At 49.6% G+C, this 27635-nt stretch overlaps 1 protein-coding gene across 2 annotated transcripts; it reads right to left on the minus strand.

Annotated features, from left to right (window-relative positions):
* Positions 1 to 922: 922 nt before the first annotated feature.
* On the minus strand, positions 923 to 26350 carry nmbr (neuromedin B receptor). Of its 2 annotated transcripts, XR_015110574.1 has the most exons (6): positions 25919 to 26349; positions 13018 to 13159; positions 12705 to 12920; positions 4743 to 4981; positions 2908 to 3184; positions 923 to 2162 (listed from the first exon to the last, which is right to left on the minus strand). XR_015110574.1 is itself a non-coding variant. In XM_086189090.1 (5 exons), exons 1-5 carry the CDS (start codon positions 26326 to 26328, stop codon positions 3022 to 3024), a joined length of 1170 nt encoding a protein of 389 aa, XP_086045216.1. In that variant the 5' UTR covers positions 26329 to 26350; the 3' UTR covers positions 2856 to 3021. The 2 variants fall into 2 exon arrangements, 1 of the variants encoding a protein (XP_086045216.1); XM_086189090.1 differs by lacking the exon at positions 923 to 2162 and having other exon boundaries at positions 2856 to 3184; positions 25919 to 26350.
* Between the last annotated feature and the right edge of the window lie 1285 nt (positions 26351 to 27635).

Raw genomic sequence — 27635 nt, forward strand, 5'->3', positions numbered from 1 at the left:
AAGTCAAACTGTCAATGACCAGAGTTACAGCGCGTGCACACACACACACACACAGACTGAGCTGCTGTCAGTGTCATTCAGACTCTTTGACTTTTAATCAGTTTAATTAGGCAACTGAAAAGGCCAGTCAGTCTCTGGCTGGTCAGGTGATGGGGCAGGACAGGCTGCCGTTGCTCTCTCATTAAATCCAGCCACTCACAATCCAACGTCCTGGCGAGCGACTGGCGAAGCTCTGCAGTTGGTCCTGAAGTCACGCTGTGAGCAGAGAGGCCACGCGTGTCCGTGTGTGACACCCTGCTGCTGCACCACATTCATTCAAGGAAGTGGCTGCTGCAGTCAACTGGAACCAACCCGAATCAGATTTGGTGTGTAAACGCATGCACGGTGTGTTCTGGGTTTCACGTTGATGGGCGGAGCCAGCAGCTCCCACCAGACCTGAACACTTTTGTGAACAAACATTGTGAGGAACATGTTTGAGACCAAAAGATTCATAATGAGATGAAAAAGATCATCAACTGTCACACCTGTGTGTTCTAACAGCGTAATGTCTCCAGTGGATGATGTCCAGGCCGAGGCGCCAGCCAGCGCCCCGCTGTGAATGTGAAGGTGAGTGAGTGATGAGGCATGAAAATGCCGTCAAGAGTCAGAATCTGGTTGTCATTCAGATTCCGCCTCCCTGCAGGGATGCTGGATGGGCGTAGAATGGATGGTTGTGGCTGCTACCGAGACCAAACACCCACCCAAACTGACAAAAGATGGGTGGGTGTTTGGTGGGACCAGGGTCACATTCCACTCACACGCCCTCTCATTTTAGATTGTACGCGTCTCAAACTGGCGACCTGGCGGTTATTCTGGAACTCTTCATTTGAAAGCTCAGTGACCTCTCATGCAGGACTGAAGAGAAGGACTCAGAAGTCTTAAACACGAGTCAGAGACTTTTATTTTATCAGCTGAAGTCACAAGAACAAATTAGAAAAGACCCAGTTTCATCAGGCTGGGGGTGTGGCCTAGCCTTAACCGATGAATGGATACAGGTGGGAGGCCACAAGACACGCCTCCTAGATTTGTCCTGTATGGAGAACATCCATGGCAGACGTTTGGTGACATGAGTGGTACAACAGCCACACCTGCGGTGAGCAAAGTTGGAGTGTGGGGGCGGCACTAGCCAGAGGAGGTTCATGCCCTCCAGGAAACTGACCAGCACCTGAATCTGGACACCTGCCACGGAACATCAGGACATGACGGGATGGCACATTCAGAAAAATCCCTCTGCGTGTCAAGACGACTTCAGGACAGAGACGCGTCGCAATCGCCGCCACTCAGCCAGCTGCAGGTGTCATTTCTTCCTTCACTCCTCCTCCCTCACCCTCCCTGGGTCTGACTGCAGGTAAAGTTGACCAGCAGGTCACGTGACGATCGAGGGAGGCGTATCTGCACCTCTGATTCGGTCACACAGAAAAGATGAGCGCAGCCATGACAGGTTTGTGATGTTGCCAATAAAATCCCACAAAAACAAACAGTTGCTGAGGCCCTGAGTCGCGGTTTCACGTGACATCACACTGAAGTTGTTCCTCCTTCTCCAAAAGTCCCCAGTGGTGAGTGCGTTCCAGAGTTATGGCCGCCCACGACTTCACCAGCGTTCTGCTGCAGCCGGTCAGAGAGTAAACATCCAGGTGAGGAAGCTTCACACCTTCCTGAAGTCAGACAGCTGCTGAGACCCTCCAGCTGTGACGCCCGAGGTCAAGTGTGTCTGGCCGACTCTGCGTGTTTGGGTCCACCACCGCAGCTGTTGCCCTTTTATGACCCGGCGATGAGATCCAGGAGCTGGCAGTTGGTGTGAGTCCCATCCTGAGGCCAGGTGGACGCTGGCTGAGGCGTCTGAGGGAGAGGAGAAAGAGGTCTGGACCAGGAGACTTTCACCATCGCCGAAGCGAGAGGAGGGGGATGGGAAGACTCAAACGAAACAGCAGATATTAAAAGTAGAAATGGCGGTGAACAAAACTCACAAGCTCCGTTGGCACCTGTGGTACCTTCCAAAGTTCCAACTGAGCAGCGCTGAAGCTTCTGGTCTTCATGGCAGCAGGACAAGCACCTGTCAGCTGCTGAGGGGCGGAGACTATGGCTGGCGTGATTTCCCCCGTCAATGAAAGTAGATCTCCTCACTGCAGGAGTAATCATACAGAGTGAGTCCACTTCAGTAACAACTGCAATGAGTCCTCCGTCAGGTTGTCTGAAGTCCTGAAGACACACAGCCGTCTCGCAGGTGTCAGCAGGTGCATGGAGACGCTCCATCAACGCTGTCTCAGCTGCGCCTCCATCTGATTGTGTGTTTGAAGGGTTGAGAGCTTGAGGTGACAACCAGCAGTTAGACTGGACGACCCTTCGTTTAGTCGGTGTGTGTGCTTGTATGCATGTGTGTGCATGTGCTTGTGCGAGTGTGTGCTTGCATGTGTGTATGCATGTGCATGTGTGTGCGTGCGCGCACTTGTGTGTGCGCATGTGCTTGTGCAAGTGTGTGTGTGCGTGGAAATGTAAGTGCATACATAAGCAACTGAATTGTTAATGAACAGGTGAAGCAGGAGAGATCGTCAATCATCGACATGCTCTGAGGCGGTGCAGCAGCTTCCTTTCTATTGACGTGGTTCGTGAGAGCATCTCTGTCTCTGCCTCATTCATTCACTCGTTCACCAGCTGTCAGTCAAAGCAGAGCACTGATGTTCATCTGGCCGGCTCCTCCTGGCCTCCGCTGCTAACGTCCTCTCACGTCTACTCGCTGTAGCGGCTTATTAACTGCCCCAGTGACAGCAGCTTAGTTCTAAGTGGCAGTTCAAAGGTCAAACCCCCCCCCCCCCCCCCCCCCAGGATTCACCACAACATTCACACTCAATCACACTGACACAAACGGACCTGGGATTCATTAACCCTCAGTGCTGCTCTGGTATCCATAGAAACAGGATGCTGGTTCAGTTCTCGAGTTCTCTTTGCCGTCGGACCTTGTGTGTCCGAGAAGTCGATGGACCCTCACAGAGCCACTTCCTGTTTGCTGGAACTGCCATTGACTGCTGGAGCGATGATGGCAGCAGTGGCTGTGGTTTTCTTGATGGAGGTGAGGCGGATGTGGGAGGTGCTGTGTAGGTAGCTGGCCTGGCGCTCTGGAGGAGGACCTCGATCACACCGCAGCTGACTGAGAGAGAGAGAGAGAGAGAGAGAGAGAGAGAGAGAGAGAGAGAGAGAGAGAGAGAGAGAGAGAGAGAGAGAGAGAGAGAGAGAGAGAGAGAGAGAGAGAAAACCATGGTGGTGTGACCCTTCAACGCTGTTGGCCAGGAGAAGGTTTGCTGGGTAAATGTGGGTGTTTCAGATCCTGAGTTACTGTTCCTAACTGATAGACGTCAACAATTAAATATTCAAGACCACAGATCTGAGCATTTCTGTCTGGAGTTTAATCCGTAAACATGACCATCAAAATAAAGCTCGAAGTAGAGCTGCAGCACAATGACAGAAACGCAGCGGCGCCCGACCACAACACAAACATACGGGGAGCCAAATGGGAGCGTACTGGGAGCAACATGCTACATGAGTGTCACAGGTGGGCCAGAACACCCAGAATTATGTCAGAGATTTTGTCATTTCAAATACTTTGAGGGATCATGTGATTGTCACGTGATGAGAAAATGAAACTACTCTGCTGATGTTAGAACAAGAACGTGGCTGCTGGAACGCTCCAGCTGCCAGCAGTGATCACTGGACACAGACTGTCATTAAGGCAGTAAGAAGGTGAAATTCAACCCTGAGGGAGGAGCAACTGAGATAAAAGCTGCTCCAGTACAACCGGAGCTCCCAGGTCAGAGCTGCTGGACAGGAAGTCCATATTCGGACAAATATATCAAATTATTCTCTAATGGAGGATTTAGTTGGTCTAAACTAAGATGAATCAAGGTGGAATGAGTGAATTCATCAGCCTTTTCCAGGCCAGACACAACCACGGCTCTGACTCAGTCATCAGAAATGGATCCAGGTGTTTCCCAACAATCCCTCGTAATGACTCCCACAGGCCCGTTTTAGTTTTCCTGCATTTCCCTCCCGGTGCTGAGGACCGCCTCAAATGGAGGTACAAAGCTGGTCCCCGGGTGGTGATCTCACTGTGACAGCCGGCGCTCAGGAGGATTGAGACTAACCGGGAGTTTAATAACGAGCGGCGGGATGTTTGGAGGAGGTGGATTAAGGGAACACCGCCGCCATAATTACATCCTTTTACTGCGAGCTGATGAAGTACCCAATACTTCCACAAACACATCCTGAAACTTTTGATTTGTTTTCAGCTGACTAACACATCAGTGGGTCTTAACGGTTGCCTTGAAGCCTCCTGTTGGGGACGCGGCGCAGGATTATGTCCTGATTTATAGCTTGGATCCACGAATCAGTAGAGAAGCGTTGTGCTGCATGTGAGACGAGTGACAGAGACGTCTGTCAGACTGACGTGGAAACAATGAAACTGCTTTCATTTTTCTGGTCAGGAATCTACGAGTCAGCAGAAGTTCTGTGGGTCAAGGGGACCTCCTTCCTCGGCCGACTTTGGCCACCGAATCAATCATTGATGCCAAATATTGTAGAATTAATGCACCACCCAACAACAGATATTTAATGAGATATTTTTACTGAATGAATCTGAAGACTCATTGTCAGCTTCTGTTGCTGCCGAGAACATGGAGAACTGGGAAAAGCTGACAGCAAAGAGATCCCACCTGTTGAAGTGGCGGCGGAAGCTCTCGCTCAGCAGGTAGAGGGCGAAGGGGTTGACGCAGGAGGAAGAGAAGCTGAGGACTCGGGCCAGCAGCGTGATGACCAGGTGGGCCAACGACAGGTCCATCTGGTGGTAGTGGAAGGAGCGATACATGTAGAGAACGTGGTTGGGGAACCAGCAGAGGGCGAATAGGCCCACAAAGACCAGCACGATCTTAGCCAGGCGCTTCCTCGTCTCCATCTGGAGGGTCGACAGAAGAGGGAATAATCGTCATGGTTACACAGAGATTACACCAAAAAAATAACCACAATTTAGATGCATTCCTGCACTCAGTGACAGCAAAGTGTAAACAACCGTGTTGGAGTCTCAATACCACATTAAAGGGATGCTGTGAACGGTTCCACAGAGGAAACGTCTGACCTGCCATTTGGTCTCTTGAGAGTGATGAAGTGGGCGGAGCTTTGTGTTCTTAATGTCCTTGTGTTCACACTCCAGTGTGATGTGGCTTTAACAGGAACACTCCAATATAAGGATAGTCCATTGTCCTCAGAGACAGACAAGTAGATAGCTCTAGGGACCTGAGACCCAGGCTAGTTAGCTTAGCCCAATGGCTGGTAGTAGGGGTCAGAAAGACGAGACCACCAGAATTCATCCCCTAACTGGACAGGAAATGGACAGAAGGTAGTTGCTAAGCTAGCCTACTCGGTGTTGGCACATCTTCATTGGAAATAACTGAAAGACTGTTGTGGAGTCCAGTTAGCAGCCTGTGTTAGCTGCAAGGCTAACATTTCCTCACTGTACCTTGAGTTTGGGTTGGTTTAGGTTGCTGACGTCACGTTTCACTTGAATGCTTTTCTGTTTTGGTTCCTGAAGGAGTGAATAATATTTTTGAAGGGGTCATATTCATCGCAGGCACAAAGACGTTCCAGGACCTTTACTTTTGGATGGTGACAGCTACAGGAAGTACTTGCTGTCTGGTTGTAAATGGCTTCTGTTTCTCACACAGGTGGAAGAAAAACAAAGTAAAGTGAGGTGAAGGATCTCTGATGACGTCAGCAGTGATGTAATCCACCGCAGGTTCTGATGCTATTAAACTTCACTAAAAGCTGTGTATGAAGCTGGTGGTGATGAGTCCTGCAGAGGGCTGCAGCTTTGAAGGACTAACTGAAGTGTTTAACCAATCACATCCAAGTTCTTCTAAGGACACTGGCGAGCTTCATCAAATCCTTGAGTCTAAATGTTCTGCAGAGGCGCTAGAACATCTTCAAACAGCAGAAAGCAGAGCACATTAACCTGCTACGCTCATATTTACTCTTGGTAAAGTTGTGAACCTGCTGGAGACAACGTACGCCCGAGGAGCGCCCATCCCACCGTGATGTGCATTGGAGTTTAGGGTTTATAGCGGAGTGACAACACGAGCTTGAAGCTCAGAGGGAAAATCCATCTATTTCTTGTCTGCAGGAGTCTTGTTTCACCAGAATAAGACATGTACATTCTTTAGTTTCACCCCGTTTCTCATTTCTTTCCCCCGACCAACCTGGAGGTGTTTGAGCATTACAACACTTAAGCTGACATTTACTGACTGGATGGGGAGCGGCCTGCGGTCCCATGACGTCTTACCACATCAATCAAACAAACCCAACACAAAGACAATCTCATTTGATCAAAGAACGCCAGGAGCTCCAGAAAAATTCACTCACCTGTAGGAAAATGTCATGAGTCCACCAGGAAGTTGGCGTGACAGGGAGGTGGTGTGTCATGTACGAGGTTTGTGGGATGATGATTGAGACCCAAGTGCAGACAGTAGGGATGGTGCAAAAGAAGTTTATTAAGAAGGCCGGAGGCTTGAGACGTGAGGCCGGAGGCTTGAGACGTGAGGCCGGAGGCTTGAGGCGGGGAGAGCTGGAGGCTTGAGGCGGGGAGAGCTGGAGGCTTGAGGCGGGGAGAGCTGGAGGCTTGAGACGTGAGGCCGGGGGCTAGAGGCGGGGAGAGCTGGAGGCTAGAGGCTGGTGACGGATGACGGGAGACTGGAAACTTGAGGCGACAACTGCAAATGACGCCAAATGATGACAGCAAAAAACGACAAGTGATGACAATGACCCAACCAGGAACAAAGGAGACACACAGGGGTTAAATACAAGAGGAGAAACAAGACACAGGTGGTGCAATCACCCAGGTGAGACACATGAGGTAATGACAGGAGGGAGGCCAGGAAGACAGGACATGACTACAAAATAAAACAGGAAACACAAGACAGGGATCGTGACATGGTGTTTAGTAGTCCACCAAGAAGAGATCATTTACTATGTTAGCAGTGCTAAGCTAACGTTAGCCTATAAAGGAACTACACCAGGGTCACATGACTTCAAGCTCACCACCACTAAGCTTCAGACTTCTTGTGTTCCCCTGACGACCTTTAATGACCTCCAGCACCTCTGTAGGCTCCTCTAGACTCTTGTTAGCAACCCAGGTTTTTAAGACTCCACCACTCCACCATCCACCAGTCTGGTGTTTACTGGTGGATCTGATGTAGAACTGAACCTCCACCATCCACCAGTCTGGTGTTTACTGGTGGATCTGACGTAGAACTGAACCTCCAACATCCACCGGTCTGGTGTTTACTGGTGGATCTGATGTAGAACTGAACCTCCAACATCCACCGGTCTGGTGTTTACTGGTGGATCTGATGTAGAAGTGAACCTCCACCATCCACCGGTCTGGTGTTTACTGGGGTGGATGTGATGTACACGTAGAACTGAACCTCCACCATCCACCGGTCTGGTGTTTACTGGTGGATTTGATGTAGAACTGAACCTCCAACATCCACCGGTCTGGTGTTTACTGGTGGATCAGATGTAGAACTGAACCTCCAACATCCACTGGTCTGGTGTTTACTGGTGGATCTGATGTAGAACTGAACCTCCACCATCCACCAGTCTGGTGTTTACTGGTGGATCTGATGTAGAACTGAACCGCCAACATCCACCGGTCTGGTGTTTACTGTTGAATCTGATGTAGAACTGAACCTCCAACATCCACCGGTCTGGTGTTTACTGTTGAATCTGATGTAGAACTGAACCTCCAACATCCACCGGTCTGGTGTTTACTGGGGTGGATCTGATGTAGAACTGAACCTCCAACATGCACCGGTCTGGTGTTTACTGGTGGATCTGATGTAGAACTGAACCTCCACCATCCACCGGTCTGGTGTTTACTGGGGTGGATGTGATGTACACGTAGAACTGAACCTCCACCATCCACCGGTCTGGTGTTTACTGGTGGATTTGATGTAGAACTGAACCTCCAACATCCACCGGTCTGGTGTTTACTGGTGGATCTGATGTAGAACTGAACCTCCAACATCCACTGGTCTGGTGTTTACTGGTGGATCTGATGTAGAACTGAACCTCCACCATCCACCAGTCTGGTGTTTACTGGTGGATCTGATGTAGAACTGAACCGCCAACATCCACCGGTCTGGTGTTTACTGGTGGATCTGATGTAGAACTGAACCTCCAACATCCACCGGTCTGGTGTTTACTGGGGTGGATCTGATGTAGAACTGAACCTCCAACATGCACCGGTCTGGTGTTTACTGGTGGATCTGATGTAGAACTGAACCTCCAACATGCACCGGTCTGGTGTTTACTGGTGGATCTGATGTAGAACTGAACCTCCAACTTCCACTGGTCTGGTGTTTACTGGTGGATCTGATGTAGAACTGAACCGCCAACATCCACCAGTCTGGTGTTTACTGGTGGATCTGATGTAGAACTGAACCTCCACCATCCACCGGTCTGGTGTTTACTGGTGGATCTGATGTAGAACTGAACCTCCAACATCCACCAGTCTGGTGTTTACTGGTGGATCTGATGTAGAACTGAACCTCCACCATCCACCGGTCTGGTGTTTACTGGTGGATCTGATGTAGAACTGAACCTCCACCATCCACCAGTCTGGTGTTTACTGGTGGATCTGATGTAGAACTGAACCTCCACCATCCACCGGTCTGGTGTTTACTGGTGGATCTGATGTAGAACTGAACCTCCAACATCCACCAGTCTGGTGTTTACTGGTGGATCTGATGTAGAACTGAACCTCCACCATCCACCGGTCTGGTGTTTACTGGTGGATCTGATGTAGAACTGAACCTCCAACATCCACCAGTCTGGTGTTTACTGGTGGATCTGATGTAGAACTGAACCTCCAACATCCACCAGTCTGGTGTTTACTGGTGGATCTGATGTAGAACTGAACCTCCACCATCCACCGGTCTGGTGTTTACTGGTGGATTTGATGTAGAACTGAACCTCCACCATCCACCGGTCTGGTGTTTACTGGGGTGGATGTGATGTACACGTAGAACTGAACCTCCACCATCCACCGGTCTGGTGTTTACTGGTGGATTTGATGTAGAACTGAACCTCCAACATCCACCGGTCTGGTATTTACTGGTGGATCTGATGTAGAACTCAACCTCCAACATCCACCAGTCTGGTGTTTACTGGTGGATCTGATGTAGAACTGAACCTCCACCATCAACCGTTCTGGTGTTTACTGGTGGATCTGATGTACAACTGAACCTCCAACATCCACCGGTCTGGTGTTTACTGGTGGATCTGATGTAGAACTGAACCTCCACCATCCACCGGTCTGGTGTTTACTGGGGTGGATGTGATGTACACGTAGAACTGAACCTCCACCATCCACCGGTCTGGTGTTTACTGGTGGATTTGATGTAGAACTGAACCTCCAACATCCACCGGTCTGGAGTTTACTGGTGGATTTGATGTAGAACTGAACCTCCACCATCCACCGGTCTGGTGTTTACTGGGGTGGATGTGATGTACACGTAGAACTGAACCTCCACCATCCACCGGTCTGGTGTTTACTGGTGGATTTGATGTAGAACTGAACCTCCAACATCCACCGGTCTGGTATTTACTGGTGGATCTGATGTAGAACTGAACCTCCAACATCCACCAGTCTGGTGTTTACTGGTGGATTTGATGTAGAACTGAACCTCCAACATCCACCGGTCTGGTATTTACTGGTGGATCTGATGTAGAACTGAACCTCCAACATCCACCAGTCTGGTGTTTACTGGTGGATCTGATGTAGAACTGAACCTCCAACATGCACCGGTCTGGTGTTTACTGGTGGATCTGATGTAGAACTGAACCTCCAACATGCACCGGTCTGGTGTTTACTGGTGGATCTGATGTAGAACTGAACCTCCAACATCCACCGGTCTGGTATTTACTGGTGGATCTGATGTAGAACTGAACCTCCAACATCCACCAGTCTGGTGTTTACTGGTGGATCTGATGTAGAACTGAACCTCCACCATCCACCGGTCTGGTGTTTACTGGGGTGGATGTGATGTACACGTAGAACTGAACCTCCACCATCAACCGTTCTGGTGTTTACTGGTGGATCTGATGTACAACTGAACCTCCAACATCCACCGGTCTGGTGTTTACTGGTGGATCTGATGTAGAACTGAACCTCCACCATCCACCGGTCTGGTGTTTACTGGGGTGGATGTGATGTACACGTAGAACTGAACCTCCAACATCCACCGGTCTGGAGTTTACTGGTGGATCTGATGTAGAACTGAACCTCCAACATCCACCGGTCTGGTGTTTACTGGTGGATCTGATGTAGAACTGAACCTCCAACATCCACCGGTCTGGTGTTTACTGGTGGATCTGATGTAGAACTGAACCTCCACCATCCACCGGTCTGGTGTTTACTGGTGGATCTGATGTAGAACTGAACCTCCACCATCAACCGGTCTGGTGTTTACTGGTGGATCTGATGTAGAACTGAACCTCCACCATCCACCGGTCTGGTGTTTACTGGTGGATCTGATGTAGAACTGAACCTCCACCATCCACCGCTCTGGTGTTTACCGGGGTGGATGTGATGTACACGTAGAACTGAACCTGCAGATATCGCCAGCTGCTGGAACCCCAGACCAGGGAACCAGATGTACCATTATGAACTCATCCCTCACTACTGAATCAGTGAGGAACTTTTGTTGTGTTAAACCAGGGGTCCCCAAACTTTTTCCTGCGAGGGCCACTTAACTTCCCTTTCTCTGATGGGGGCCGGGGGCAGTTTGGAACAGAGAAAGTGTGGCGATCGCAGGGGTGCCTCAAGGTAAAAATGTCTTGTTTTCCAGAGAGCCACACCACCTAATAACCCTCTCTGGGTTCGGGTCCAGGGTTTTTTTCCTGGGGTTGCCAGATAGGAGCACAGACTGCAGGAGGGTGGACTAGAATGTCACGTTCTATGGGTGTAAGAAATAGAGACTGACTGACTGAGTTCACACCAAACATGAATGGGAATTTTTGCGTGGCTTTATTCAAGAATATAAACCTATTGATCCAGTGTTCAAATTCGCGCGAATAAAGCAATGTCAAAATTCGCGTTGCATTTGGTGTGAACACACCTTAATAGTTAATAATGAAAATAGTTCATAGCTCGCTATCAATTTTATTATCAAATACAAACACATATATGGAAAAAAATCAAAATGCGTCTCTGGTATTGTTCAGGGGGGGGCCAAATGTGGAGGCGGGCCATAGTTTGGGACCACTGTGTTGAACAGAGGAAGTACCCCAATCCCAATACGTCTTCAAATGAGGTCTTAATCAGAAGTGAATTTGTTTGAATGTCCTTGACTCACATCAGAATGTGAATCTGGAGCATTTTTTTGTGAACTGAATGTCGACTCTGAACCTGATGTTGCGAAACGGCTCGGCCAATCAGTGACTGGCGTGAAATCAAAGGCTCCTTCCCCCTTTAGCCCTCCTCCAGTATCACCTGAGCTCTGGCGGGTTGGACTTGTTTTCTGTGTACAGGCCACCAAGTCACCAAAAGTTGGGTGGGCTGAGGGGTCGATACCTGTAATGGCCTCAGGTCACATTGATCTCGCCGCCACGGCGTCCCCAATTCCTGTCGAACTCTGAGTGCACAATTATTGTTGAGCTGTCGATCAGCTGTCACCCTAATGAGCCTTCAGCGTCGCCGGCCAGGACAAATTGATAAAAATATTCTTTTGTGCTCCTGAAGCAAAATAGTTCTTCATGGATTCACGTCTTCACACAGAAATCACTGAACCACCCTTCACCACCTCATCTGCTGGCTCGGACTGAGCTGGGATTGTTCCACACGCCACAGCCCCAAGATCTCGCTGGTTCCCACAATCTGACTGATTTGTTCCCACACAACAGAGGAGCTTGGCCGTCATCCTGAGGTTTCATGGTAAGAGAATAAAGATAGTGGATGGATGGATGGATGGATGATGGATGGATGGATGGATGGATGGATGATGGGTGGATGATGGATGGATGATGGATGGATGGATGATGGATGGATGGATGGATGATGGATGGATGGATGGATGGATGATGGATGGATGGATGATGGATGGATGGATGGATGATGGATGGATGATGGATGGATGATGGATGGATGGATGGATGATGGATGATGGATGGATGGATGATGGATGGATGGATGATGGATGGATGGATGGATGATGGATGGATGATGGATGATGGATGGATGATGGATGGATGACGGAGGTAAACATTCTAATCTGAGATGAAAGTCATCGACCCAAGATACCAGGTGATGAAACAGAGTACCTGGTGGTCATCATCAGACTGAAGAATGTTCAGCAGTTTAAGCACAGGAAGTGACAAACGCTACGTTAATTTGCGCATCAGAGTTTTCCAGCCGTTTTGTGAAGCAGAACTTTTTTGCTGGAGGTTCAAACTGAAAACACTCTTGAAATGCCATTCCTGACCACGCCTCCACATGACACGCCTCCACCTGGCCACGCCTCCACCATTAGTGTGTATAAACCTCTGAATGCAGCAACACAGTAAAGTATCACTGAGTCTTCATTCATCCACTCATGTATTCATCCATTCATTGGCCCACCCTTCACCTGTCTTCTGGTGTGCTCGCTGACCTCCCCCGGCATGTCATGGGCGCTCTTGATGAGTGTGCGGGCGATGTGGTAGTAGTAGATGGAGATGATGGTGAGAGGAACCAGGAAGTAGACCAGGAAGATCATCACCGAGTGGATCTTTGGATGCATCTGATTGGACAGTGGGTAGGGCACGCAGTTGACGAAGGTCACGTTCGCGTAGTCCCTGTGACTCTGAAAGGGGAGGGGACAAGGACACAAAATTCATACTTCAATGTGGCCCCTCCCTCTTTGTCATGTTAATCACATGACTTGGTTTTTGCCTGTTCACCTGCATGGTGACGACTTGTGAGAAAATGGCCTCCGGAATGGCGAGCAGCACGGACAGCAGCCAGATGGAAACAGCCTTCAGACACGTCCAGAAGACGGCGCTGGACGTCTGGATGTCCATGGGGTTCACGATGGCCTTGTACCTGACACACAGACACAGAACTCCAGTCAGAAAACCTGCGTTTCAAAACCTCGTCGTCTCGTAGACGGTGAAGACAAAGCTGCTTCCTGCGAGCTGATGTCTCATGATCTCCTGCTACCGTGTCACGTGATCTCATGGGCAGTGCTTAGCTTATTTTTGTTGTCATCATCGTAATTATTATGCTGCAGCTCTGTGATGTGGTTTATTACCATGAGGTCACAGTCTAATGAGCCTACAGGTGATAGATTGTCTACCTGAGAACATGAACGCCAGCAGGAGCGGCGAGCCTCCCTCACAGCAGTAGCGTTGGCTCTACTGGTTAATGAGAGGCGCCATCAGCTGACGGGTGTCTGCAGATGGGAGGATGAAGACAGACAACAATGGAACTTTGTCCTGGCACTCATATTCAATTCCATATACGTCCCCGCTGAGCTGCACCAGGAATGTAGATGAAGGAGACGAGTGGCGAGGACTCAGCAGGTGTCTGGTCATGAAGCAGCAGGTAGTTAGTGGGAAGCCTTGCTGACCTCCACCACACGTTTATTCATTCACCGTCTGGCGATACTTTACTTCCCAGTTCCAAGTCCTTGATACTTAAACTGTCCCTTTTCTAACTTTTCATTGGTTTCATCAAAACCTGGTAAAAATGCTCTTCCTTCCTTCCAAAGCCTCACGCAGGACTTTGATCTTTACACACCTGTGAGGTGGCTAACGCTGATTAGCAATAGCCAGGAGCTCCAGGGATTTCCCTGTGGCCTAGAACTGTTCCCTTGCAATTTTCCTGCTGAGATGAACCATCTTCCCGCCAAATGTCATCAACATCTGTCTGCTGGTTTCGAGAGATCCTGTTAGCAGATGCACCAGTGATCACATGACCTGCGGCGCTAAAACAAAGGTTCGGCCTCGTCCAGTTCTTTCCTGTTTCATAGCTGACATTGTTGTACGTCGCTTTGGACAAAAGCGTCTGCAAATGAAACTGTAGAACTGCAGGGTGATTTATTCACTCATTCCCAAACCTGAGAGACTTGCTCCGTCACACACTGGGCTCCATAAATCTTATGCCATCTCAGGCTCCTCTCATGATTTATTGATGGCTGATGTCTTGCAGCAGCGCACCACTTCAAGTTCCTCAGGCTGTCAATTTCAGAAGATAAACTCAGTGAAAGCAGCAAGAGGGTTAAATCAACAAGAGGGAACTCAGAGGGTGCATCCTTCCGCCAAATGCAGCGGCAAAACCAATTCCGGTTCCGGTCCAATTCTATCCACCAGAGTTACTCAGCCACAACAGCTACTAGCATTTAGCATTCACTTTGGCAACAAGTAGACCTCAAGCCCTCAGAAGGGTTGAGCCGGAGGACCCAGTTCAGCCCAAACGAGGAAGGAAAGAAATGAGGCCCCGCCCCCAGAAACTGTCCCATCTTGTGGCATTGCAGCTTTGACTGACTCAAAGGCTTAAAATTGCTTTTCCCTCGCAGCCTAGAAATCCAGTCATGACAGCAGGAACCAACGACCCCCCACATCCCAGACGGTTCGTCTCTCGCTGCAGGATCACGGCACTTCTCTGGATCTGCACAAATACTGTTGATGCAGCCACCTTCTCCTAGAAGTAGAGCAGTGACTGCTTCAGAGGTTCCATTTGTTCCTCCGTGAACGCGGGCCCATGATGCTGCTCCGCTCCGCCCACCACCACTTACTGAAGCTCCTTTTCCACCTAAATGTTCTTATTACAGCTCCACAGAGCTGTTTGTTCCAGAACTAAAACCATTCCTTTGGTCTTCATGGCTAAAGACCAGCCAGTTGTTGGATGAAGAAGCGCTACATGTTCTGTTTTGCAGGTCGCTGGTTCTAATCCAGACCAGAAATAGAACAGTTGTGGTACTGACTGTCTTAAACATGGTGACTGGAGAACCACTCAGAGATGCTCAGCACCCCATAGTTCCTCGACCTTCAGACAGTGCTACGTCCTGATGCTGGACTTTTGGGGGGTAAAATAATGTCCCAGGAGCCAGCCGGGTCCATCAGGTTCTCCTCCAGAGGTTCTTCATTCCTGGGAGGCTTAAATGATGAAAGGATGTACGCTGGCTGCTAGGATGTTTGTATGCTAATGTATGTTGAGCTAAGTCTGGAACTTAATTTTGAATTTTGGTCATCTCAAAAAGTGAGGAGAATAAAGTAGTGATTGGAAATAAGACAAGAGGCTTTGTTGGATGGAGGCTTGTGAGAGGTCACATGATCCAGCACCACTGTTGTTTATTCAGACGGTGCCAAAGAACCTCTTGCCTTCACCAATATTCACAAGAGCCAGCAGCCAGCATTTCTACCTGCCTGAATGTCTCAAGCTTTATTTATTCAAGGACAGGTGACACTCATTCACATTCATCCTCCAACACCAGGATGGTGGGGGGCGCTGACACGGATGTAGAGCTACTAAGCAAATCCCCAGCGTACAGGTGGAGAATGTTTACTCCTCACAACGTGCAGTTTTTAGACTTTCAGTTTGAATTTATAAATCTAAATCTTTCAGTTGTGAATGTACGCGGGGGCGAATGCTGTGACTGTAATAGCTAGCAGACGGGTCGTCCTCGTGATAACGCTGATGTTGTTGACGCCTGCAGACACGGCGCACAAGCAAAGTAAAGGACAGAGTTCTCAGAACACTGAACATCCGTCAGATATGTCTGCTCAAGTAAAATTAGGATTTTTACTTGTCTGAATGCATTAATGATTAATTCATTGATTAATCCCACTTTTGAATAACATTCAGTTTTGTATTAATAGTTTTATTGTGAAAAGCAAAATATGCTAGCAGTATTCATAGGATGAGAAGCCAATTTTGACTGTTTTCTGCCACCTAGACATGACAAAGTTAGCCGCAGAGTTAGCAATAGCCTGTTAGCTCAATTTTAGCCTTTTAGCTTGTTTTTGCTACCACACTGTCCACAGTCTCTGAAATCTGCAGTAAAGGTTTTTCCAATGTACTCGAGGTTAATACTGAACTGAAAGTAAAACAAAAGGGAGGACCTTCATGAACTCATCAGGTGTCACAGAGATGGTCCGGTGTTACAGACAACAGGTACATGTGTGTGGAAACGGGGCAGAAAATAAATGCCTCCATATGAGCTGACAGATTGCAAGACAGGAGCCACGAGTCGACCAAACGTCTCTGGGACTTTACAAAAGGCCCCTGGAGCCCAGTTGTCTGATATCTGCAGGAATACAGAAGACCACACAACATCAGAAGAAGAAGAAGAAGAAGAAGAAGAAGAAGAAGAAGAAGAAGAACTGTACACCATATCAGATGTCGGTCATGTCAGGCTGAGGTGAGTTTGCAGTCCAACAGGATGTTGGCCCAGACCTGGTGGAAAAGTGTTCTGGACTCAATCTCCTTGTTGTACCTGCGGTGTGTTTGGGATCTGTGAGTGTTCTACTATCTGTTCCCAGATGTTTTTAATTTAACGTTCTCCTCTTTCAGAGCTGACCTTTGATTTGCCTGTGTGTGTGTGTGTGTGTGTGTGTGTGTGTGTGTGTGTTGGGGGGGCGCAGAGGGGTGAACTGTACCATCCATTCTGATCTAACTGAAGTGGTTGGGGGAGCTTCAGCCGATCGCTCCTTCTGCAGTGTTTCTGGTTTAAGTGTTGTGACATGTAGCTTCTCCTGCACTGTAGAAGGGTGTGATGCTGTGGGCCGGCCCTCCCCTCCTCCCTGACCTCCATCTATCCCTGAGTGCTTTCAACACAATTCAAATGAGGTTTTGTGGTCCACTTTTTCTGCATGTGGCGCTCACATGGCCCCAACCTTTGTTACCATAGCGACCAATCTGTTGCAACCCCATAACGTTGTCTTTTCTCCTAAAAGAAGAGCTCTGTCACTGAGCTGTAATTGTTGCTCCAGATGCCAGCCACACTCAGCATGTGCAGAATGTAATTTCCTCAACTCGGCGGCCCGCTGATCTCACTCGAGCCCGGTGAGTCACGGACTGACTGGGACACGTCAGGTTTAGTTTTACATCCTTGTAGGTTAAGTTTTGATATGGCAGAGGTAATAGAAGCCGTGGCTGAGGTGAGAACGGCTCCGTCCATCTGTGCCGTCCATCGGCTGATTCATCAGTACTACGCAGAGCAGAGTTTCACTCTTCAGGTCTCCTCAGCGACAGAACGCTGAAAGAGAAATTGATTTGGTGAGCAGAGCTTAAAGGAAATCCTTTTCTCCCCTCACACCTCTGCTTTCATTCATTTTCTCACCAATTCTCCATCACGTACATCATCTTCAGGGCACAGATGTACTCTCTGGCGGCGAAGGAACGTGTACTTGCCTGTTCTTTACTGTGTAAATCTGATGCTGATCAGGGAACTTCCTGTTCTCCTTTTGTTACAAATAAAATGTGAATCCATGAAAGCTTCATCTTCCACATCCGTGTGGTGCTAACAGCCAAACCTCCCTCGTCTAGACTCAGGATATCAAAGCATTTCCAAGGTTTATGTCATAAAGCAGGTTCGTTTAAAGGGCCAGCGTGGCTACAGCGACTCGTCCTCATCTCACAGCCAACCTTGCACCTCTGCCATGGACGTCCACGTTCCGATCGGTTCCAGCAGAATTCCTCCTAATGCTGAGGGTCATTCTGCTGTTTCACGTTTCAGACTTCGATGGATACACGATCCTTTCAGTCTGAGAAGATTTGTGTTCATGCCAACATGAGGTTGTTCTGCCAGGATCTTCCATCTTTTTATAGCAACCCAGTCGGACGACAGGACCTCGTCTTCTGCTGGGAACCACAGGAGTCCGACCTTCTAGTAGTTTGTCCAAACTGAGCAGTCTGCTCATGTGTTTGAGGACATTAGAGCAGAAACAGGATATTTGTGTGCATTAACAGGAAGTGATGGCGGTGCTGCAATTATGATGCTAATTGTCCATTCGAGTGGTCCAGAAGCTTCAGGCAAGTGAGGAGCCGTCAGTGTCGTTAGGGGCTCATTAGAGGCCATCAGGGTCAGACACATTGCCACCCTCATCTGTGGGAACAGGAAATGAGCTCATACCACACTGCTGAGGGACAGCCACGATGCTGCCTGTTGGCAACAAACTATCCTGAGGTGGGAACAGGAGCATTGTGATGGCGTCACACAGTAGAAGAAACGAGACACAGAGAGCCAGCGAGGGACGGACAGGAACAGAAGACGGGAGTGTCTTTCAACTGTGGTGAGACAAAATCTTGGTTCATCTGTTTGAACCAAGATTGTAATGCAGCATCATTGCTGAGCTGTCAGCTGGTGGGGTTCTGTTCAACACCAGAGCCACAACAAGAACCTGCTCACCTTTAGAACCCTTCACACCATCTCTGTTGCCCTCCAGTGTGTTGAAAGACTCCCCCAATTTAGAAGAATACCAATGTTTGGTTCTTGCTCATTTAATGAAGCAAATGAAAAAGTTCATCTCAAAACAACAGGATGCATTTAGTACTTTTTTAGGGTTTTCTGTGCATCAGTGGACTGTTTGAGCTGTAAACAAGCAACTGATGTCACGTTTGTCCATTAGGAACAATTTAAGTTGTAAGATCATCCCTCCATCCCTCCATCATCCCTCCATCATCCCTCCATCTGTCCCTCAATCATCCCTCCATCCATCCCTCCATCCGTCCCTTAATCATCCCTCCATCCATCCCTCCATCATCCCTCCATCCATCCCTTAATCATCCCTCCATCATCCATCCATCCATCATCCTTCCATCATCCCTCCATCCATCCATCATCCATTCATCCATCCATCCATCCCTCCCTCCCTTCCTCCATCCATCATTCATCCATCATCCCTCCATCCATCCCTCCCTCCATCATCCATCCCTCCATCCATCATTCATCCATCCATCATTCATCCATCATCCCTCCATCCATCCATCATTCATCCATCATCCCACCATCCACCCATCCATCATCCCTCCATCCATCCATCTTCTCCCTCTCCTCCTGCTGAGGGTGGTGGGGGTGGAGCCTCTCCCAGCAGCCTTCCCCCTGGACAGGTCACCAGTCCATGGCAGGGCCAACACATAGACACAGACAACCATTGGCTCTCCCAGCCACGCCTACGGTCAATTTAGAGTCTGGATTAACCTGGTCCCTCTTGATGTCTTTGGACTGTGGAGGAAGCTGGAGTACCAGAGAGAACCCAGCAGGAACAGGGAGAACATGGAGACTCACCCAGAAAGACCCCGTGAACAAGACCCTGAGATACTCCTCCACCTGAGGCAGGACCTCCCCCCTGACCTGGAGTGGGCAAACCACCCTTTTCCAGCTGAGGACCATGACCTCAGACTTGGAGGTGCTGCTTCTGATTGCAGCCGCTTCACATTCTGCTGCGAACTGTCCCAGCAAGAGCTGGAGGTCGTGACCTGATGGAGCTCAGAGGACCACGTCATCTGCAAAAAGCAGAGACGATATCCTCCCACCACCTGCCTAAAAGTTATGAACAGAACCGGTGACAAAGGGCAGCCTTGTGGGAGTCCAACCCTCACTGGGAACAAGTCCAACTTACTGCCGGCAACACGGACCGACTCTCACTCCTCCGGTAGAGAGACTGAACGGCCCTTTGTAAGGGGCCATCCACGCCATAGTCGCGGAGTACCCCCCACAGGGTGCTCCTGGGAACACGGTCATAAGCCTTCTCCAGATCCACTAAACACATGTGGACTGGTTGGGCAAACTCCCATGCCCCCTCCAGCACCCTAGTGAGGGTGAAGAGCTGATCTACGGCTCCACAGCCAGGACGAACCACACTGCTCCTTCTCAATCTGAGGTTCGACTACCAACCTGACCCTCCTCTCCAGTACCCTGGAGCAGACCTTTCCAGGGAGGCTGAGGTGATCCCCTGATAGTTGGAACACACCCTCTGGTCCCCTTCCTTAAAGACGGGGACCACCAACCCAGTCTGCCACTCCAAAGGCACCGCCCCCGATGTCCACGCAACATTGCAGAGACATGTCAACCAAGACAGCCCTACAACATCCAGAGCCTTGAGGTACCCAGGGAGGATCTCATCCACCCCGGAGCACTGCCACTGCAGAGTTGTTTAACTGCCTTGGCGACTTCTGCCCTGGAAATTGGACGACCCCCCCCCCAAGCACTACCCAAACACTGTCTCCTCCATGGAGTACGTGTTGGTGGGATTGAGGAGTTCCTCAAAGTATTCCTTCCACCGCCCAATTATCTCCCCAGCATCAGCAGCCTCCCGTCCCCACAGTAAACTGTGGGCAAGTTGCTGCCTCCCCCCGAGGCGATGGACGGTTTGCCAAAACTTTTTCAGAGCCGACCGACCAATAGTCATTCTCCATGGCCTCACCAAACTCCTACCATGCCCGTGTTTTTGCCTTGGTGACTGCCATGGCTGCGCAGCGCTTGGCCTGCCGGTACCGGCTAAATCTCTTATCCTCACCATTAATAAGTCTATAAATGTCCTTGTCAGCGTCTGTCATGGTGTAAAAGGCCTCACTTCAATGACCCAGTGTGTATTTAGCTTAAACGTCTTCAATGAGCCTGTCAAATGTGTCATAGCCCAATCGCTCAATTAATCATGGAGCTGTTTAACCTCTCCTTAGTCTCCCGAGTTCATCCATCACTGAAAAAAGGTTGAAATTACTTTAAAAAATTATAATGACTAAGATACAACTAGAATTAACCTGGTCTTAGTCATATTGTTACTTACTGTTAGTGTTATCATTAGTATTATCATTATTAACTCGCATAAACCCTCCCAAGACGATATATGATTCTGATTAAAAATATATGTACGGAGGCAAACCAAGAAAACCACACTAGTCCTGATGGTAGCTCCTAATTCTCTAAGCATCTAGTCTAGATAACTAGCCCGCTAACATAAGGCTAGCTTCAGGCCAGCATAAGTCTTGGTGAACTTCATCGTTCATTTCTGAAGTGGTGTTGGGAGTTTTTGAGAACATGATATGAATAAATGATGACATGACTTCACTCTTCCAATGCAAATTCTTCACAAAGTCAAAGAGAGAAGTTGACATGAACCTCCCATCACAGGGAGAAACCAGTCGGTGTCCAGTGTTTCTCCAACTTCAGCTCCCATGACCTCCTCCGTTTGGTGTCACAGGGAAAACCATGCATTTGTTTCTGCCCCGTTCCTGCTGGGCAGCCAAGAGCTGTGCAGTTTGGCATCTTTGATTATCTGTAGAAGTTGATTGTTGTTAATCTATTAAAGTAGAAAGTTGATCTCTGATATTTGCTTTGCTTCGTGTATCATTGGATAAAGAATGGTTAATGGTAGCCAACACGGCGCCCATAAAATACGTGACTGCCTCTGAGCCAATCCCATGACAGAGCTGGACTGAACGTTTGAACCCTGAGTTGACCAGACTCTCTGTAGACGGCTCTGCACCATGATCTCTAACAGCGCCCCCTACAGTGTCAGAGTAAAAACACAGAGGGTCGCCAGCATGGAAGAATTAATGTGGTGAATGTCACATGGGACGTCTGACAAACACGGGCTTCATTTTCCTTCGCATGTTTACACCTGTATGAGGGCATAAAAACCTCTATTTATTGTTTGGGTTTTGACGGACAGGTGATGTGATTGACATGTTTAAGCCTGTCCTCTCTGCTGTGTTTGTTTCACTGAATTATTCACGATTCAGAAAACGTGAAACAGGAATCGGCGTGTGCAACCAGCTGCTCTTCTCTGGTCTTCAGTCTGCATGAAAAGGTCGATTCCTGAATTTAACCTGAGCTCCAGCTGCATTAACGTCTGTGACGTTTCAGCTCTGTACTGACCTTTACTCCACGTGCACACACACACACACACACACAAACACACACACACACACTGGGAGCTGTGTCCCCAGGTCTGCGTCGTCTGACCTTGGATCAGAGCAGAACTGTGTCCGTCTTGTTTTGTTGATTTGTGTCTTCACATCATGTAGACACACACACATACGCATGCACACACACACACACACACACAATAACTTACCTCCTCCTGACGGCACCTGCATTTCTTTGAAACACTGATTGATTAACATCGTGGTTGTTGCTTGACGTCATCAGGCAGCAACAAGATGAACGTCCATGTTTGTTTGTTTGTCACATTTTAGCATGAATTAAGTTAACAGAACCTTTTGATGATCTGCGTCGACCCATCAGCCATCGAGTCACATGGCCAAACCTCTCACTCCGACTGCAATTGATGCTTGTGTCCTGTTCGCTTTAGTTGTTTGGAGCCATCGACATGTTTTCAACACTCCACTTTCTGTCACCGCAAGAGTTGAATCTCATGACTCCTCTTCTTCTTCGCTCTACTTTTCATCTCTCATCACATCCAGACATTTTATCCACAGAATCTCCACAGAAACGGATCTGAGAATCACATCACATCCCCTGCATCACCGATGTCTGCAATGTGTTTGAAGGGTCTCTCAAAGCAGCTCAACAACATTCCTGGAGCCTTGGAGGCCACGACCCCTGAGCAGGGCCTATCCTTGGGCAGAGCAAGCCAAAGAACTGAATTTAAACCTCCGTCCGTTCCTCCAAATGTTCTCAGAGAAACACCGACAATAATGAAGGCCGGATCGCTGCACTGTGACAGCCCGACAACTGGTCCAGAACAAGCCTCGACCGGGTGGCTAGAGGTCTCAGAGAGGCCTGATTCCTACTCTTGGTGTTTCAGGTTTCAGTTCTCTAAGAGCCTGCAGAAATGTCCCTGGACATACTCACGTCATCATGTGGTTCTCAGAGAAGATGACGTTCTACAAAGCTCTAAAATATAAACAGAACATTTGTGTAGAACAGATGAGGGGATGTTCAACCAACTACAATATTTGTCCTCGGGGTCGGCGTCTGGAGGACAACGTTCCCTTGTTCTTTCATTTTCCTCATCCGCCATCTCATCAGTGGTCCACACAGAGTTCTGGTTCCCAGGTTGGTTGAGTCTTCCTCATGAGGCGGTTTAGTCTGCTTGCCACCCGCAGGCAAACCAGGCTGTCAGCTTGGCTTTTCAAAGCAAAAACACAGAAAGATGGTGGCGTTTCCTTGTTTCACCTCGCCAGCCTGGCGCTGCTGCTGCTGTCTTACACTTCCCAGAGAGAAACGACCTTGGATTAGAGCGGAGGTCTGGACGGCGGCGTCCTGGAAGTGACCCAGACGCCCAAATATTAAGTGGAGAATCAGGCTGTTAATGACTAATTACGGGTGTGTTTCATGCGTCACCAGCAAGCACTGGAGGCACTGATGAGCCGTTTCAAACCCCTCTGCATCTCCAACGCCGCCTCTACGCCACCAGGAACATTCATGAAAAATAGTTCTGCTCTGTAGAAGGCCTCCTCTGACAGGCGGCACCAGATCTCCCAGGAGTCCATCTTCCCAAGTATTTCCTTGAAAACAATGACATTCATTGGAAGGAGAAGCAGTAAAAAGACCTTAACTGGGACCTCGGAGAAAATAGAAAGTAACCAAATCATCAAAGTATAAAGCGTCGTTTAGAGGGTGATTAGCCTAGCATTAGCCTGACAGGAGGGAACAGCTAAAAAAAAAACCCTGCCGATAACTAAAACTCAGGGTTTAATGCTGTCAGCCACAAAAACATGGCGGACAGTGTGACCTTTGTGTTTCTATGAGTCCATACAGCTGAGGGCGGAACGCCAGTGTCGCTGTGGCTCCAGTCCGTCCATCTGTCCTGTTCGATATTGTCTGATATCTCAGAAACACTATGAGGGCAATTTCTACACATTCAGCTCAAATATCCACTGGGTCTCAAAGAAATTTGAAGATTTTGGAGGTCAAAGGTCAAAGTCACTGTGAAAGGCAAATAGGGGTCACACCAAGTGTGGAACCACAAGTGTTGGAGTCAGTCCACGAGACCTCCAGTCAAGCTGTTGCTGATTACTGGTCACGCAGCTGGATGAGGGAAACCTGGGTCGTACCGGTGATGTGTTTTAGGACAGCGTTGCTGCCGTTAGCCATCAGCCTGGCCTAGGTGGCGGTCTGAGGATCCACCAGGAAGTCAGATGGGGAAACGTCCTCCTTGATGAAGTAACAAGGAAATTCTGCCAAGAGGACATCGGCATCTAAGGGCCACGACCAACGTCCACATGAGAACAAGAACGTCAAGTGTTGGTGGGACACAGGAAGCTGGATCTGTCTTGAACCTGTCAGACGGCGACTCCGTCCCTGTGCTTCAGCAACACCAACGCTTCCGTCACACTGAGTTTCATCTTCGTCTTCTTCTGGTTTCTGTCCGTCTGTCATCGCTTGTCTGTCTTGTCTCTGTATCTCTTTCATCCCTTCGACGGCCCGTCTTCCTCTGGAGAGCAAAGACTGAGACTTAACCAGATCGATGCACGCCTCCACAAACGTCTCCCCACGTTTGCATCAGCCGGCCATTGTCCATCTCAGTCAGAGACTGCGGCGTCCATGAGATGTGGGAGGAGTCACACTGCTGAGAACTCATCCAGTCCTCTGTCACGAAGCTGCCAGAGTGCCGGAGCACAAGTCAGCTGAGGCTTTACTACCTGACAGGCTGGAAGCAACTGACAGCCTCAACCACCTGAGCACAGGTGTGGGACGCCATGGCGTAGCACGGAGGGGGTGGAGTCTGTTCACCAGCTGCCCCCGATGAGGAGGGGTAGGAGGAGGAAGAGGAGGAGGACAGTGCTTTGTTAGATGTGGATGATGATGCATTGAGCTGTTTTCCTCAGGCGTAAATACCAAGACCACCAGACCACTGGAACCAAGACCAAGACCACCAGAACCAAGACCAAGACCACCAGACCACTGGAACCAAGACCAAAACCACCAGAACCAAGACCAAGACCACCAGACCACTGGAACCAAGACCAAGACCACCAGAACCAAGACCAGGACCACCAGACCACTGGAACCAAGGGTTAGGGTTGATAATTCCTGTTGATGTGTTGGGCTGGGTTGGGGTGAGAGCTCTGCATAAGACCACCAGAACCAAGACCAAGAGCACTCTGGCACGGCACCTTGGCAGCTGAAGCTCACGGCTGGAGTTGTGTCTGTAGACTGCCAACACGTGACATCACCCGTGTTACGACCATTTGAGGGTGCGGGATAATCCTGGCGGCGTGTCAGCCCGTATCGACCAGGAAGGTGTTCAGTGGTGGTCGGAGTTTAGTACTGATGTAACATCAGCGATCGCTAAAGCAATCAGTTCAGACATGAATGTCTGCGTGTGATTGACATGTTATTATATATGTTGATGTTTACATGTAAGACATTCATGAACACATATTTGATCCATTTAACGTTCAACACAAGAACATGCATCTGTGATATTTATAATTATGTTCATCATGTGACTGAAAGATGTGAAATTCATTCTGATCACGTGATGGAGCTCAAAAAGTGATGCACATGTTAATGTTCACCTGTCCTGCGCTCCCTGAACTCATCATATTAATATATTCCATATTTATCATATTTCCTAGAAGAGCCAGGCTCTGTCTTCAACTGCGGGGAGTTTTCCCTGAACTCTTTTTTCCGTGATGTCATCAAATATGATCCGGTCAGCGTCACGTCGAGACGGCAGCCAGGGATGAGAGCAAAGACTCATCCGGGTCAGGATTTGTGTTGTGAGGGAATATTGAATATTGAGTGACGGCCGTTTTGTGTGTATATGTGTGTATATGTGTGTATATACGTGTGTGTGTGTGTGTGTGTGTGTGTGTGTGTGTGTGTGTGTGTGTGTGTGTGTGTGTGTAAATGGGGGGGGGGGGGGGGGGCTCAGGTCGTCCTACCTGTCCGCGCTGAGCGCCGTCAGCGTGAACACCGACACGCCGACAGAGGTGAGCTGGATGACGGGTATGAGCTTGCACGCCGCCTCGCCGAGCACCCACTCCTCGGAGAAGTAGCGGAAGGCGTCCACCGGCACGCAGGTGAGGAGCAGCAGCAGGTCTCCGGCCGCCAGGCTGGAGATGAATATGTTGGGGACGCTGCGCATGGCGCTGTTGGTGATGAAGATCTTGACCAGCGTGATGTTGCCCAGCAGCCCCACGGCCACGATGAGGATGTACACCGAGGTCATGACGCAGCGCACGGCCAGGTGCACCGTCTCCCCGCCGTCCGAGGACGCCCCCCAGCTGGGCTCCTCCTCGGAGGCGTTGGAGTCTCCCGCCGGAGGAAGGTTGAACAGGAACTCGTCCTCCATGGAGCTGGAGCTGATGGGTCTGTGCTGCCGCTGCTCCGCGGACTGCAGGAGGACCCGACCGAGGCTCCGCGCGTAAAAGCGCACCCCGCGCGCCTCTTACCGGGCGGAAACAACCGAGGGCGGCTCGCGCTACTGGGAACCCTCGAGCTCTGTACCGGACCGGGACGAGTCAAGAGAGTCACGGAGAAGGTGAGAGGAGACTGAACGTCACGAGGAGACGTTCCCTCTGATAACAGATGCAGAGAGAGATAGAGAGCGGGAGGGAGGGAGAGAGAGAGGGAGAGAAACAGAGGGAGGGAGGGAGGGAGAGAGACAGAGGGAGGGAGGGAGGGAGGGAGAGAGTGAGGGAGAGAGGGAAGGAGGGAGAGAGGGAAGGAGGGAGAGAGAGGGAGGGAGACAGAGTGAGAGAGAGACAGAGGGAGGGAGGGAGAGAGAGAGAGAGAGAGAGAGAGAGTCCTGTCACCACCACCCCCGCCAATCTGTCTACACCACCAGTTCCTCTGATGGGGGAGGTTCCTCTGATGGGGGAGGTTCTTATGATGGAGGAGGTTCCACTGATGGAGGAGGTTCCTCTAATGGAGGAGGTTCCTCTGATGGAGGAGGTTCCTATGATGGGGGAGGTTCCTATGATGGGGGAGGTTCCTCTGATGGGGAAGGTTCTTATGATGGAGAAAGTTCCTCTGATGGGGAAGGTTCCTATGATGTGGGAGGTTCTTATGATGGAGGAGGTTCCTCGAATGGAGGAGGTTCCTCTGATGGATGAGGTTCCACTGATGGAGGAGGTTCCTCTGATGGAGGAGGTTCCTATGATGGGGGAGGTTCCTATGATGGGGGAGGTTCCTCTGATGGGGAAGGTTCCTATGATGGAGGAGGTTCCTCTGATGGATGAGGTTCCACTGATGGAGGAGGTTCCTCTGATGGAGGAGGTTCTTATGATGGGGACGTTCCTATGATGGGGGAGGTTTCTCTGATAGGGGAGGTTCCTATGATGGGGGAGGTTCCTCTGAGGGAGGAGGTTCCTATGATGGGGGAGGTTCTTATGACGGAGAAGATTCCTCTGATGGGGGAAATTCCTATGATGGAGGAGGTTCCTCTGATGGAGGAGGTTCCTCTGATGGGGGAGGTTCCTATGATGGGTGAGGTTCCTCTGAGGGAGGAGGTTCCTATGATGGGGGAGGTTCCTCTGATGGGGGAGGTTCTTATGATGGACAAGGTTCCTCTGAGGGAGGAGGTTCCTCTGATGGGGGAGGTTCCTCTGATGAGGGAGGTTCTTATGATGGACGAGGTTCCTCTGAGGGAGGAGGTTC

Source organism: Aulostomus chinensis, chromosome 20 (genome assembly GCF_037954235.1).
Source record: "Aulostomus chinensis isolate RoL2024-O1b breed Wild chromosome 20, RoL_Achi_v1.0, whole genome shotgun sequence".
Classification (NCBI taxonomy): domain Eukaryota; kingdom Metazoa; phylum Chordata; class Actinopteri; order Syngnathiformes; family Aulostomidae; genus Aulostomus; species Aulostomus chinensis.